At 36.2% G+C, this 15,915-nt stretch overlaps 1 protein-coding gene across 1 annotated transcript in view; it reads left to right on the forward strand.

The window, feature by feature from the left end:
• METTL14 (methyltransferase 14, N6-adenosine-methyltransferase non-catalytic subunit) overlaps window positions 1–14,441 on the forward strand; it is a 39,569-nt gene extending 25,128 nt beyond the window's left edge. The window contains exons 8-11 of the mRNA XM_020879787.2: window positions 616–708; window positions 2,943–3,059; window positions 4,443–4,653; window positions 12,996–14,441. Coding sequence (XP_020735446.1) covers window positions 616–708; window positions 2,943–3,059; window positions 4,443–4,653; window positions 12,996–13,300 — 726 coding nt within the window. The 3' untranslated portion in view covers window positions 13,301–14,441. The remainder of the gene's footprint in view (window positions 1–615; window positions 709–2,942; window positions 3,060–4,442; window positions 4,654–12,995) is intronic.
• Window positions 14,442–15,915: the final 1,474 nt, after the last annotated feature.

A 15,915-nucleotide genomic window follows, 5' to 3' on the forward strand; every position in this document is an offset into this window, starting at 1 on the left:
CTAACTTTGGGGTAATTTAATCCTTTTTCTTTTCAGTTTCTTTTTCTGTAAGAGGTAACAGGTTGCTCTAAAGCTATACCTTATAAAATTCCATAATTCTATAGATATGGTTTTCTATAAACTTTTCATATAAAATCAAGTGTATGTATGTTCATGTGTTCATCTGTGTTGTATTAATACAGGAAAAAAACCCATAAGAACAAGCTTTAAGGATAAAATTTATTTTCCATTGTATTTTCTAATGAAAATTAGTACATTTAAAGAGCACATAAACTATAAGTGAAAAGGAAAGTGAAGTCGTTCAGTCGTGTACGACTCTTTACGACCCCATGGACTGTAGCCTACCAGGCTCCTCCATCCATGGGATTTTCCAGGCAAGGGTACTGGAGTGGGTTGCCATTTCCTTCTCCAGGGAATCTTCCTGACCCAGGGATCGAACCCGGGTCTCCCACATTGCAGGCAGACATTTTACCATCTGAGCCACCGGGGAAGCATATATTATAAATATATAAACATACAGTGTAAGTCCTGATAAATCTCAGTGCTTGTTCTTTTGGATTTAGAATGAGTGGGAAACAAGATACTTCTATGCAATACTGTTTTGGTTTCTTCCAGATTATGAAGTTAGAAATTGATGAGATTGCAGCACCTCGATCATTTATTTTTCTCTGGTGTGGTTCTGGGGAAGGATTGGACCTTGGAAGGGTGGTAAGATGGTGTTTTTTTTTAAGTGTTTTTTAAAAATTCATTAGAAACAAATAACAGTATGTTGTGTAAGAAATTTGAAGATTAATGTTGTTGTTCTTCATTTCTTACATAGTACTCAAATATTCAGAAAGAAAACTATTTTAAAAAGAATATGTAAAAAATTTTTTAAATTAAAAAAAAAGAATATGTAAAAGACAGTACCCCTTAGTCAGTTAACTAGCTTTTAAGATAAAAAATCAAACTACAATTTACTACAACTGCAAGAAGAGAACAGTTTAGAGGTTTGAAATTGAATTTCTGCTCAAAAACGGGAGGCTTACTGTTGTATACTGTCCATTATTATTAGCTAAAATGTATTCTTCTGAGTAGCCTTAACTCATGAATTCCAAGTGGAAGCTGAATCAAGTTGGATAAATAACACAGCATCTAGAACACATAGTTTGAAGGGATGAGTGAGAGTGAGAAAGAAGTTTATCATCTCAGTTTATTTTAGGTACCTTATGTTTATCGTATTCAGAACTTTCTTTGTTTTTTTGGTTGGAGTATTTTGAATTTCTAAATGGAAACCAAATAATGAAAGCTTTTTCTTTTTAATACTGGTAGCTTTGTGGCTAGTTTTGGTCTCAGATCTGCTGTCCAGCTGTGAAACTTTGGGTAAAGAGGTATTTACTCTTGTGTGCTTCAGTTTCCTCACTTGTTATGGGATAATGTTTACATTTTTAGGACATATTATTAATACTTGATATACTACCAAGATCTCATTTAATCCTGGTAATTTTAGGAGGTGTCCATTTGACAGGTGAAGAATTTAAGTAGGATTATATTGAGATAAATTTGTGCTCAAATCCTGAAATTCTGCAGTTGCTTTGTATTTTTTGTATAAATAGCAAGTTTGAGATTGTTGGATCACATCATTGCTTCCATCATTTATTAACTCCATGGTAAGACTATAACTGTATACTGGGAATCTGTTTTATTGCTGGCATCTCACTAAGATGCTGTAAAAAAAAAATCTTAAGAAAATAGAAACACACCGTATATTTTTATGGGTATATTGGTATATTTTATAGGTATATTACCCTTGTTAGATCAAATGTCTAGCTTTGGGCTTTTCTCCTACCCCTCAAATTAGCTTGAAATTGATAAGGAGGCTTTATCTTACTTGTTTATGTAGCAGTTTATCATACTAGTGAAATCAGATTTTGGCCCCAATTAATTACAAAAATAATACAGCATGAGAAATACTCATGAACTTGTGGTAAGTTGATTAGGGCATGTTGGATTTAGGCCCTTGTGATACTTCATGAATATCCAGTGCTAAACAAATATTTGACAACAGGAACAGATAGTGATTGTGATTTTTGAGATTTTAAGTTAAAAATCTAAGTTCCATTTTGAGGTGTATCTCAGTTTATACAGTGAAAAGTACATATGTTTTATGCTCCACTGTGTCTTTATTTGTACTTGATCATAGTGCCAACAGTATTGCACTGCACAATTTACTTAATTCCTCCTACTTTGCTCTTAATCAATTAGGGGTAAGGACTGTATCCTACTCAGGTTTTTAATCCCAGCAGCTAGCCAACACCTACATATGGTAGGGCTCAGAATGCTACTCTGGGTACTCACTTAGCTGGTATTTGTTATATGTTCATATATGACGGATTCTAAGACACCAAGATTCAAAACTCTCTATTGTCTAGGTTATATAAAGTAAAAGTAAAGTTGAAAGTAAAGTTTTATCCTATAAAGAAATATACAGACAATTGTAAGTCTTTGGATTTTTGAGGTTTAGTATTAAATACATAAAAATAACATTTTACAAGACTCATTTGAAAGGAAGTTACTGTTTAGAACTTCTCAAAGGTTTTTAGCTTTATCACAGGATAGAAAATTGAAGTGGCAAGAACAGTTACCTTTTGAATTATTTTTTGATTTAATATGGGCTGATTGTTCTCTTGTTTAAAGCTCACTTTCTATTGATGACAGTGGAAGGTAATATAAAGAATTGGAGTATCATATAGTCTTTTCCATGTTTTGATATTATATGTTTTTATAATGGCTGTATATTTAAAGACAAGTATTTCTTTTTTTCTGTTTCTATAGTAATACAAAATTACTATGCCATCTTGGAAATTAGTGTCTCAAACCTCTAGGAAGTTTTTAATGTTGGTTGGTTAAGTATTGTTTATTTCTTTTAGCTAAGGATTTTTTAAAAATTCTCTTATTTCTAGTGTTTACGCAAGTGGGGTTACAGAAGATGTGAAGATATTTGTTGGATCAAAACCAATAAAAACAATCCTGGCAAGACTAAGACTTTAGATCCAAAGGCCGTCTTCCAGAGAACAAAGGTATTGTCTTTACTGTTTTCTTTTCTATATTTTAATTATTTTCTCTCAAGCTTTTCCAGATGACTCCATGCTGTTCAATTCATTTTGGTGGAAGGGTTCTCTCAGACTTGCACAGATAGCATTGAGCATTAAAGTAACAAAGCAAAGTTCATTTTAAAAATTTTATTCACTCAGAGAAGCCTGTGCTGTGCTGGAGAAGGTAATATGTATTCCTGTATATCCTATGCTACTGTAATTCTCAGTCAGATATGGGCTTTTGGTACTTCTGACCCCCATATTTTTTCCTTTCTCTAGACTCAGAAAAAAGAAATGGCAGCAAGACTCAATAGCTGGCCAGCTGAGATGAATATTTCTCTCCTCTTCCCTTTTTTCTGGGCTTCCCTGATAGCTTGGTTGGTAAACAATCCACCTGCAATGCAGGAGACCCCAGTTTGATTCCTGGGTTGGGGAGATCCCCTGGAGAAGGGATAGGCTACCCAGTCTAGTATACTTGGCTTCTCTGGTGGCTCAGCTGGTAAAGAATCCGTCCGCAATGCCAGAGACCCTAGTTCGATCTCTGAGTTGGGAAGATCCCCTGGAGAAGGGAAAGGCTACCCAATCCAGTATTTTGGCCTGGAGAATTCCATGGACAGAGCAACTTTCACTTTCTCTTCTTTTTTCTGCATAAGAACCTGAATAAGAACCCCTGAGAACCTCTGATTCGTAGGACTGCCCTCCTAGTTATCAGGGTTTAACAGTTTGTCCTCCAGTCTTTGACTCCTCTGGGAGCTTCAGGCGGAGGGTCTTTTTGAAGTCTTTCTTGGGCTAGAAATTCTTTTTGAAGGGAATCCAAGCCATCCATTGGTTCATGGAGTCAAGTGAGACTAAATTTATTTAAACTATACCCTGTTGTCCAGATTAAATAGAGGTCAAACAATAAACAACAAAAAAGGAAATTATTTGACTTTCACATTTATGTATGTTGAGTATTTTAAGTTTGTATCCTTGCTTAAAGTCTTCTCTCCATTTGAAAAGGCTTACACCTTGTATATAGATTTGCTCTTGGATCATTCAAGGTCCAGTATAACATCAGATTCTGAAGTCAAGTTCCCATGTTTCCATAACTTCTGGAAACAAGTTACTATCAAGAGTTGCAGAAGAAAAGATCTCACAGTCATTGACTCAGTTATCTAAAATGTGATGGCCCTGAGTTTAATGTTTAGCTTCCCTGCCAATCTTCGGAGGTCCAGAGATCCAGGTTTTTCCTGTTGTGTTTTTGCCCATAGAACTATATCCCAAAGATTCAGAGAAAGGAGTATTGTTTTGGAATTTGAAATGTAAAATATTGTGCAATATGACTGTTTATGAAAAGAGATTAATTGGCCTGTTTTTATTGTTACTTAGGAACACTGCCTTATGGGGATCAAAGGAACTGTTAAGCGTAGCACAGATGGGGACTTCATTCATGCTAATGTTGACATTGACTTGATTATCACAGAAGAACCTGAAATTGGCAATATAGAAAAGCCTGTAGAAATTTTTCATATAATTGAACATTTTTGTCTTGGTAGAAGACGCCTTCATCTGTTTGGAAGAGATAGTACAATTCGACCAGGTAAGATCTCAGGGAGGGGAAATGTTGATAGTTCCTTGAGATATAGATGTTAAGAAAGAGTACACAGTGCTTTGTAAAATAAAATGCTTATGACACATTTGACCCCTCTTCTTGCTGTATTTCAAGTATACTCAGTCTTGTCTCAGTACTCTTTCATGGTCCTCTTTCCTATCATTCTGATCCTGACAGACCTTTTCTCACAACACTGTCTAAATTAGCCAGCTTCACAGTACTATCCAGTCCTCCCACCACTCTTTCCCTCATAGCACTATTGCTATCTGAATTATAGAATCGTTTGGACATGTTTATAGTCAGTCTCTTTAGCATTTCAGTCTCATGGAAAATGAAGACTGTCTTATTTTCTTCTTTTGACCCAGCATTTAGGTTATTAAATAAATACTGTGTTGAAGAAATGCATAATGGACATTTGGTCCTGTCCAAAACGTCCGTAAGACATTTGGTCCACACCAAAAGGTTCCTGATATTTGGCCCTGTCCAAAATTATTTGGCAGGGACCGGATTTGCTCAGGTTTCAAGGACCTTCTGGCGTGAACAAAATGTCTTACTTTTTAGATAGCACTAAATGTCTGCTAACCAAATGATCCTGTAGAAAATAACCATACATTTGTGAAATATATGATATATCCCAGCTTTATTAGTACTTGGCTTGTCTCCTTACATATATCATTATACTGTTTTATCAAAACTAACTTTTTTACTAAATCTGTATAATGTGAATTTACAATTTTGAAAAAAATGAGTAGAAAATAATTAAGCTGTTATAGACTAGAATTTTCTTTCAGAGGGCACAGCTTTTCTTTACGAAGTATTGTTGAAGTAATTATACATTCCTTTTCTTTTACTTCTCGGAAAATATAAAAGTTACTTTTAAGGATGCTGCATCATTCAGTCACAGTATATGAAATCAACCTGTTTGGTTTTACCATGCTAGAAACGTTGTTTAAAGCTGAAAAGAGCCAGGATCTTATTTGTTTTAAATAGTCTACATTTTATACAAAGTAAAAGTTGAAGAAGGTACAGTGGAATAATTGGCCTTCAAAGTACCTATGAATTTAGGAGAAACTCTGCTGTTCTAAAAAAGGAACCCTTAAAGTTGCAGTAGGTAGGTAGGTATAACGGGATCCATCTTCCTTGCCTCCATCCCAGACTCGTCAGCTGATCTCTGTGGGTGTGATTTAGTGAACACGTTTAGAAATATCTTGGTTTGTAGAAACTGGTCTTGAATTTCATTAAGTTCTGTAAAATGATAAAGAGAAAAATAAAAGTGCATTCTCTTTACAAATAAATACTTTGCATGTGAAATGTTTTTTTCTCTGTGGCTTAGGATTAGAGAAAATGTTTTCTGTATTTAAAAGTTAAATGGTGTTTCTCTTGGCAGTATGTTATTCAGAATTGCGTTGCTGAAGTTATCATTTGTCATTGCTTTTTGGCTTAATATTGTGGTCAAATAAAATGTATCATAAAATATCACTAATTTGTAATTTGCTTTGACTGAATTTAGATGACTATCCAATTCAGATGAAAGTCTGATGGAAAATAATGTAAATTTTTTGTTGTTGATTGTAGTATTTGTTGTATGCTGTTTCTGTCAGTCATGTCTTTACTGATTTTTTTAAACTATTCTATGAGAAAGGTATGTTTAAATCTATTAAGATTATGGGTTTGTGGTTCTGTTTAGTTGTCAGTTTTGAATTTATGTCTATTTGAGATTATTAGGTATATTTAAAATGTTGGACTTTTATGCCTTCCTAGTAGATTGATGCTCTTAATATTAAGAAATGTCCTCCTTAATCCAGTTTCTTAACTTTAAATCCTACTTCATCTAACAGTATTACAGTGATTCCAGTTTTTTTTTTTGGTTTGTGTTTGCTTTGCGTATTATTTCCATGCTTTATTTTCAGTCTTCCATATCCTTTAACATATCTCTTGTGATCAAACACAGAGGAAGTTTTCGTTAAATAGGTAGATTTAATCTTTATCTTTGAATTGGGGTTTTTTAAAATAATTGATTGTTCCCTTTCCCATGTTTTTTTTTGTTTTTGTTTTTGGCTGAGAGACATAGGATCTCAGTTCTGCAACCAGGAATTTATCCCATGCCCCTTGCTTTCCAAGTGTGGAATCCTGACCACTGGACCACCAGGGAAGTCCCTTAATTGAATTGTTGGTGGTGGTGGTGGTGGTGGTGGTTTAGTCTCTTAAGTCGTGTCCAACTCTTGCGACTCCATGAACCATGAGCCTGCAGGGCTCCTCTGTCCATGGGATTCTCCAGGCAAGAATACTGGAGTGGGTTGCCGTTTCCTTCTCCAGAGGATCTTCCCAACACAAGGATTAAACCCTGGCCTCCTGCATGGCAGGCAGATTCTTGACCAGTTGAGCTACAAGTCAAGTCTATATTTAATGTAATTTCTTTTAAAAAAATGTTTCTTTTTATTTATTCTTGGCTGAGCTGGGTCTTTGTTGCTACACAGACTTCTCAGCTAGCAGGGACTACTCTAGTTGTGGTGCACGAGCTTCTCATTTGAGTGGATTTTCTTGTGAAGTAGAGGCTCTGGGACACGAGAACTTCAGTAGTTCTGGCATGTGGCCTCAGTAGCTGCAGTTTCTAGAATACAGGCTCAGTAATTGCAAGTGGACTTAGTTGTCCTGCAGCATGTATAATCTTCCAGGATCAAGGGCAAATCCGTGTCTCCTGCATTGGCGTGGGGTTTCTTTACCACTGAGCCACTAGGATAACCTTTAATGTAGTTTCTGATATTTGTGGTTGTTCAGTCGCTCAGTTGTGTCCAACTGTTGTGACTCTGTGGACTGCAGCACCCCAGGCTTCCTTTCCCTGTCCTTCACTATTTCTGGAGTTTGCTCAAACTCAAGCCCATTGAGTTGGTGATGCCATCGAACCATGTCATTGTCTGTCATCCACTTCTCCTCCTGCCTTCCATCTTTCCCAGCATCAGGGCCTTTTCCAGTGAGTTGGCTCTTTGCATCAAGTGGCTGAAGTATTGGAGCTTCAGTTTCAGCATCAGTTCTTCCAAATTACAGTTTATTTCTTTTAGAATTGACTGATTTGATCTCCTTGCTGTCCAAGGGACTCTCAAGAGTCTTCTCCAGCACCACGATTCAAAAGCATGAATTCTCTGGCGCTCAGCTTTGTTTATGGTCCAACTCTTACATCTGTATGTGACTACTGGAAAAACATACCTTTGATTATATGGACCTTTGTCGGCAAAGCGATGTCTCTGCTTTTTAATATGCTGTCTAGGTTTGTCATAGCTTTTCTTCCAAGGAACAAGTTTCTTTAAATTTCATGGCTATAGTCATCATCCATAGTGATTTTGGAGACAGAAAATAAAGTCTGTCACTGTTTCCATTGTTTCCCATCTATTTGGCATGAAGTGATGGGACTGGATGCCATGATCTTAGTTTTTTGAATATTGAGTTTTAAGCCAGCTTTTTCACTCTCCTCTTTCACTTTCATTAAGAGTATCTTTAGTTCCTCTTCACTTTCTGCCCTTAGGATGGAGTCAATCTGCATATCTGAGGTATTGTATATTTCTCCTGGCAATCTTGATTCCCGCTTGTGCTTCATTCAGCCTGGCATTTCTCATGATGTATTCTGCATATAAGTTAAGTAAGCAGGGTGACTATATTCAGCCTCGACATAGTCATTTCCCAGTTTTGATTCAGTCTGTTGTTCCATGTCCAGTTCTTACTGTTGCTACTTAACCTGCAGACAGGTTTCTCAGGAGGCCAGTAAGGTGGTCTGGTATCCCATCTCTTAAGAATTTTCCACAGTTTGTTGTGATCCACACAGTAAAGACTGTATTGTTATTGAAGCAGAAGTAGACGTTTTTCTCAAACTCTCTTGCTTTTTCTATGATCCAACAGATGTTGGCAATGTGATCTCTGGTTCCTCTTCCTTTCCTAAATTTAGTTTGTATATCTGGAAGTTCTTGGTTCACATACTGTTGAAGCCTTGCTTGAAGGATTTTGAGTGTTACGTTGCTTACATCTGAAATGAGTACAATTGTGTGGTAGTTTGAACATTCTTTGGCGTTGCCCTTCTTTGGGATTGGAATGAAAACTGAGCTTTTCCAGTCCTGTGGCTGCTACTGAGTTTTCCATCTTTGCTGGCATATTGAGTGCAGCACTTTCACAGCATCACTTTTTAGAATTTGAAATAGCTCAGCTGGAATTCTGTCACCTCCACTAGCTTGGTTCGTATTAATGCTTCCTAAGGCCCACTTGTCTTCACACTCTAGGAGGTCTGGTTCTAGCTGAGTAATCACACCATTGTGGTTATCCAAGTTATTAAGACCTTTTTTGTACAGTTCTTCAGTGTATTCTTGCCACTTCTTATATCTCTTCTGCTTCTATAAGGTCCATACTGTTTCTGTCCTTTATTGTTCCCATCTTTGCATGAAATGTTCCTTTGGTATCTCATATTTTCTTTGAAGAGATCTCTAGTCTTTCTCATTCTATTTTCCTCTATTTCTTTGCATTGTTCACTTAAGAAGGCCTTATCCCTCCTTGAAACTTATCCCCCCCTCTGGAACTCTGGATTCAGATGGGTGTATCTTTCCTTTTCTCCTTAGCCTTTTGCTTTTCTTTTCTTAGCTATTTGTAAGACCTCCTTAGACAACCATTTTGCTTTGTTGCATTTCTTTTTCTTAGAATGGTTTTGATCACCACCTCTTGTACAGTGTTAGGAAACTCTGTCCATATTCTTCAGTCACTCTATCAGATCTGATCCTTTAAATGTATTTGTCACTTCCACTATATAATCATAATGGATTTGATTTAGGTCATATATGAATGGCCTAGTGGTTTTCCCTACTTTCTTCAATTTATGTCTGAATTTTGCAATAAAGTGTTCATGATCTGAGTCATAGTCAGCTCCCCATCTTGTTTTTGCTGACTGTATAGAGTTTCTCCATCTTTGGCTACAAAGAATATAATCCATCTGATTTCGGTGTTGACCATCTGGTGACATCCATGCATAGAGTTGTCTCTTGTTGTTGGAAGAGGGTGTTTGAAGGGAAGGTGACCATCTTACTGTTTGCTTTACATTGGTACCACCTGTTCTGTGTTCCCTTTTCTCTCATTTCTTTTGGATTAAGTATTCTTATGTTATTCAGTGTTTCTTTTTTATTAACTTGTTAGATATTCTTTTATTGTTTCTTCACTGGTTTTCTTGGAAATTGCAGCATGTACCCTTGAATTATTAAATTCTAAATTAAAATAGCGTATTGGTTATTTTAAAGGGTAGGAATGCTATGGTTATGCCTCATAGTTTCTTTAGTCTTTTAAAACCAATTTTTCTCAATGTATATATATAGTCATGCCTGAGTTATTACACACTTACTAGATATACAGCTACAGAATGAACTTTGAGTTGTTGAGACTTCTGCTGTACATATACATGAACATCTTGTTTGGAAGTTTAGTAGATGATTTTACTCTCTTATCGAAGTAAAATATTTTGGCAACAGAGCCTGTGGCAAGCAAATATTTCCTCTTCACTGGCTTAAAAGAAAGTAACAACTAGATGCTCAGCTGGAGTTGTGTGTTTTTCAGAAAGTGTAGATGTCCATAGACATTGAATATTAAGATTATGGCTCTAGTGTTTGAGGAAATAAGGAACAGATTTTTATCTTCCATCATTAACCTTTGTACCCAAAAATAACTCTTGAATGTGGGAACAATCTCCAGTGGGAGCTGCTATTTAAAGGAAGTAGAAAACTTTAAAGAAAAAGCAAAGCCATTTGAACAATAAAAGGGAACATCAAACAGATGGTAATCTTTTAATAATTGAAAAGTCAGTGTAACAACATTAAAGAAAATTTTCAAGAGGAAAAATGATTCAACCTCACTACTTCCAAGAAGTATTATTTTTTTGCATAATACTTTCCAGTCCTCTTGTGCATACAAATTTTTGCATAACTGTGTCATTCATCATTTTATATTTTTCTCAATATTATGTCAAAATATTTGTCAAAATATGTGTCAAAATTATTTCTACATTAAAATAATTAGTTATAATGCTTTTAATGGCTTTATAGCATTATTTTAAGTTTTTTTTTAATGTGAGTGGAAGAAACCTAAGGAGTAGAGAGAGTAGATAATTGTTAAGTATAGCTATAGATACAAGCATAAACAGCAACTGAAATAAAAATACAAATTTTGGTGCCAGTTTGTATTTATAATATTCTGTAACTATAACATAATGGGAATTTTCTCCATTCATTTAGCTGTGGCCACTCTACCCACTTTGTATTATACGTTATATCTTTGATACCCTTCTATCTATATCTGTACCAGTTGCACAAAGTCTTAGAGGTTCAGATTTTATTTTTTGCTTGTAAACTACTATCTGATTCTTTATCTTTGCCCATTCTTGCAAAAATTATTTTAGTATTAAGAAGGAATATCCTCTTGGGAAAATTATGTAGTAGGAAGTTAACCATGTAAATAATAATAGGAGCAATTGAGAGAAGTCTGTTCAAGAGGCTATAATTTATTTGGGTCAAATCCTCAAATACACTTCTTCCTCAAGGAGGTAGTCTAAGGTATATAACACATACCAGAGGAATACTCTTTATTACTGCTTTAAAAGTTTAAAAATTGCTATATATATCATACTCGCTGAAGCCAGGCTAATTTAAGCTTACTTGGTTCTTAGAAATTAAGGATTAGAAATTTTAATAGAACTCTGTTGCAGTGAAGAATTTGTGAGTGGGAAGCAGCGTCCCTTGCAGTTTACTTTGTAAAGGTTTACTTGTCTTAGTTATGTAGGGCAGTATAGCATGAAAGAGACAATATTAACTATTTTTATTAAATCTTTGAATTTTTTCTTACCTCTTGCTTGTGCGTTGTGTTCCACAGCACCATATATATAGTAGAAAATAAACCAAAAGCAAGTACAAGTCTCATAGGTTCAGTTGTCAGTGAGACCACATAGGTGTGCAGTGTATTCCTTCATCTGACTTTTACCAAGGTGTCTACTTGATGAGACATGAAAGGCATCATACAGTTTTATCTGTTATTTTTCTCCAGATAACACAGATCTTATCTGTGTACTATTAGATGATTTAAATGATGAACACAGTTTTGTACAAAAAAGGATACTACATTTTAGAATGTGATCCTAGTAAAATATTTTGCATTTTATCATGGACCTAATAGTCTAAGAAATAATCTTGATAAGGCATAAATAGTGTGAGATTGATTTTTCAGGTGAAGAACCTAATTCTTAGAGATTCCTCGACCCGCCCCAGTAATCAGGAATCAGCACATGGAGGGAGCCTCGAAGCACGAGGTCTCCATCAGGCATTTACAGTTAATTTGTAGTTCTTCCTACTGCAGATACAAGGTAATCGAATAGAAACCACCCTTATAAAGAAAATTGTCTAGCAATGAAGTTGACAAAAATACCTTTTTACCTATAGAAATATAATATGTAATGGAAATTCAGAAAGATAATTCATTTCATTAAGATACATGTTTAAGGTGGATGTTAAAGGATGGAATTTTCACTAGGTTGACAGGATAGAGAAAATTATAGGCACAAGGTGGATATCCGTGTGCAAACAGTTAACTATAGTGGTTCATTGTTTCCGCAGTGCGATTAGAAAGCTAGTTCAGACCTCATTGTATAAGACTTTCGATTCCATATTTCTGAATTCTGGCTTAGTGGAAAGCCCAGAAGGTTGTGCAGAGAAGGAATGTGGTTTTAGCTTTACTTTACGCTTTCCACTTTTAGAGGGAGGAGAGATTGGGAAAGCATTACAGTATGCATGTATGTCTGTTATATGTGTAGGGGATGAAACTAGTAGAAAAATAAAAACTCTAAGGGTGGGAGTAGAAATGGAAAGATGGTAATAGGTTGAATTTCTAAGACCTGTCAGCTGGGTTAATGTGGTTGGAAGAAAAGAAGCAAAAGTTAGTTCCAGGATGTTAGTCAGAAAACTGGAACCATTTCTACAAGTATGAAGGTGATATTAAATTTAATAAATTTTCGCTAAGCAGAACTCAGTGTGGTGTCCAATATTTTCTAAATCCTATTCTCACAGAATGTGAAATATGGATGGAAATGACGATTATATTATAAAAGTTACAGTTTAAGAGGAAAAACAAAACAAGCAAACAATATATATATATGAAATCAAAGACCATAGTTAAATGCCACTTGTTCTATGTAAAATATCAATATTGGGTAAGTGATAGGGACATCTTTAGAAATACACTGGAAATCTGAAATGTCTCCTATAGATCAGTAAGAGAATTGGGGGAGATAAAAAGGTTAATCTTTCTTCCCTCCATTTCAGGGTGGCTTACAGTTGGACCAACTCTTACAAATAGTAACTACAATGCAGAAACGTATGCATCCTACTTCAGTGCCCCGAATTCCTATTTGACTGGATGTACAGAGGAAATTGAGAGACTTCGACCAAAATCACCTCCTCCCAAATCTAAATCTGATCGAGGAGGTGGAGCTCCCAGAGGAGGCGGAAGAGGTGGCACTTCTGCTGGCCGTGGGCGAGAGAGAAATCGATCTAACTTCCGAGGAGAAAGAGGTGGCTTCAGGGGGGGCCGTGGAGGCGCGCACAGAGGTGGCTTTCCACCTCGATAGCTTTTACCTATTAATGCCCCTTCACCTTCTTTCCGATAGTTTGAATTTCACCCGGGAGATGTTTAGACCTCTGTTCCAGCTTGCACTTTGCTTTAATTTCTCTAAGCTACAGGAATATTTTAATCAACCTAGTTGTCACTGTCTCGTTTTATTCAGGGTAAATGAGTCATCCTGTCTTTTGTCCTGTGCATGTAACCAAACAGAGTGGAACAACACAGATACCTTTGCTTTCAGAAACTGAATTTAGTCTAATTACAGAGGCTTTTGCTTTTTAGGAATAAAGCGAGCAGTGAAAAGACCCAGTCTGAAGTAGTTGATGAGGGGCATCCCATCCCTGCTGTCACAGCAGACGGGAAGCTGCTTGGCAGCCTTGATGGAGTGGAGTTGGGACAGGTGGTAAACTTCTCTTGGGGTTTCAGCATTTTCTCATTGAAACAATAAAAGAGACTTTTTTTCTTTCTTTTTGAAAAATCTTAAGTAAACTTGTGTACTTTGACCACAGAAGAAATTAAGAGACTTGTAACAAAAACCTCCTCCCAAGTCTAAATCTGATCAGGGAGGTGGAGCCACCGGGTGGGCAGAGAGGAGGTAGAACCTATAGGCATACTTTACAAAGAGGAAAAAAAAGTGTTCATTATAATGTCAGTTGTGCAGCTACCGATGACTGTTACTCATACTTCCTAAGAAGCTGACGAGGACAAAGAGCCAAGTAGCCAAGGACAATAGAACTTTGGTGTGATCTTGGATTGACTTTCAAAGCAGTTTCATATTCCTTAGCAAAATAAAAGAATCAGAAGCAACAGATACACCTGGTTATCAGGTGCTTGGTTTAAACATTTTGGGAAATAAAGTACTTGGTGATGGGAAAATGACATGCATCTTTAAACTTGTTCTGGAGAAAAGGGAAAACCAATTACAGAAAACCCTCAACTTAAGAAGAGAGCTTGGAAAAATGGAACTGCAGTTGCCTTCTAAGGGACTGGTTCTCCAGATAAGTTAGTTGTATGAGATTTTATATTGTCATTTCTATACTGTCACTCATGTTTTGCATGAATCTGCTGAATGAAATAATACCATTATTGTTGATAAACATATTTTTATTTTATGTATGATTTTTCTAATGAAACTTTAAACCTTTGAACTTTGAGAGTCTCTTTTCTGTGAGTGGAATTGTCGTCGTTACCAAATGAAAAAGGATTGACCTCAGATGAGACTATTCTTTTGGTCTGTGAGTAGCCCTTCTGTGCTTTTCATTGGCTCATAAAATGAGGTTATGGTATATCCTTTAAAGACTCAGTTTGAAGATAGGGACTGAATTATAGGATTATGCTTGAGATCCTTACAAGTCTGATGAATTTTACTTGCTCAATCTGTTAGAGCTTTCTAGTACAGGTAGCATTTGACTAATGTCCTTCTCGATGTAGATATGGTGTGGAACTGTTGGTTAGAATTTTCACTGAAATGGTGGTACATTTCCAGCTTCAGTAATTAAAAGTTACCAGAGAGAGAACTGTTATTTGTTAAAGGTGACCTGGGAATGAAGACAACAGATACTCAGTTGCCCAATGGGAGTCCTTAGACACACCAGCTAGGGAGTGACTCTGTCCTTTAAATAGGACTCCAGCCTGGTCCCTGCTCTGGTTCAGCTAGAACAGGGTTCATAGTGGGGAATATCATACCCAAACACTCCTGAACCATATTAGGCCAGAGAATTGTCATGATGTCAGTCAAGTGTAGAATGAGACAACACGGTGCACAAGGCGTCAAGCTTTTTCGTGGGGGATCAAGTGTGGAGTCAGACTTGCTAGCCAGGCTGCATATCCAGAGTTGGAGTGGGAATCAGTGCTGCACCAGCTAATACTTTGGTAAGTAGAAGATCCACTTCCTGTAAGTCCTTAGCTCATAAAAACTATATACGTCTCTTATTTGTAAACCAAGTAATTGTTATGCCACAGTTTCATTTTAAATTGATGGGATTGTAATGGTTGGATGCCTGGGACAGCACACTGTAGCTAAGAATGATTCCTTTGCATGTCTCTTAAAATACTTTTCTACCCATTTTAGTTGTTAACTTACAGTGTTCTGATTACAGCAGCTTATTTTTAAAACCTGTACTGTTTTCCTTCTGAATTTAAGAACAGAAGATTTAGTCTTTGAAGTATAGTTCTAGATTTTATTGATTTAAAATAATTTTTATTAACTTGACAAAATGATGGCCCAGTTAGGATTCATTCTAAATTATAGTCTTTGATCAGATAGTCTCTTTTTTTTGTGTGCGCTGTTAAAAACATAAGCTTTTGTGTATAAGAAAGGCTTTTCTTGGAACAGTCCTGTATAATCTTGGGGTCCATATAGGACATTAGCATTATCTTTGATGTTAAGTGATAGGGACTGAACTGATAGGGACTTAAGTATATGCTGTCAGTTTTTAAGCTATAAACCTAGGACTCCCCAGGAGGTTAGAACATTTATCTGGCAAATTGAGCCCATTGAAGACTCCATTTCTGAAAAGTCACATTACTTCTGCTCTCAAGACCCCCAGTCAATTACTCATATGAACATTGTTAGTTATAGTGCACAGAGAAAATACTACCTCATTTAATCTAGATATTCTT

Source organism: Odocoileus virginianus, chromosome 21 (assembly GCF_023699985.2).
Source record: "Odocoileus virginianus isolate 20LAN1187 ecotype Illinois chromosome 21, Ovbor_1.2, whole genome shotgun sequence".
Lineage (NCBI taxonomy): Eukaryota > Metazoa > Chordata > Mammalia > Artiodactyla > Cervidae > Odocoileus > Odocoileus virginianus.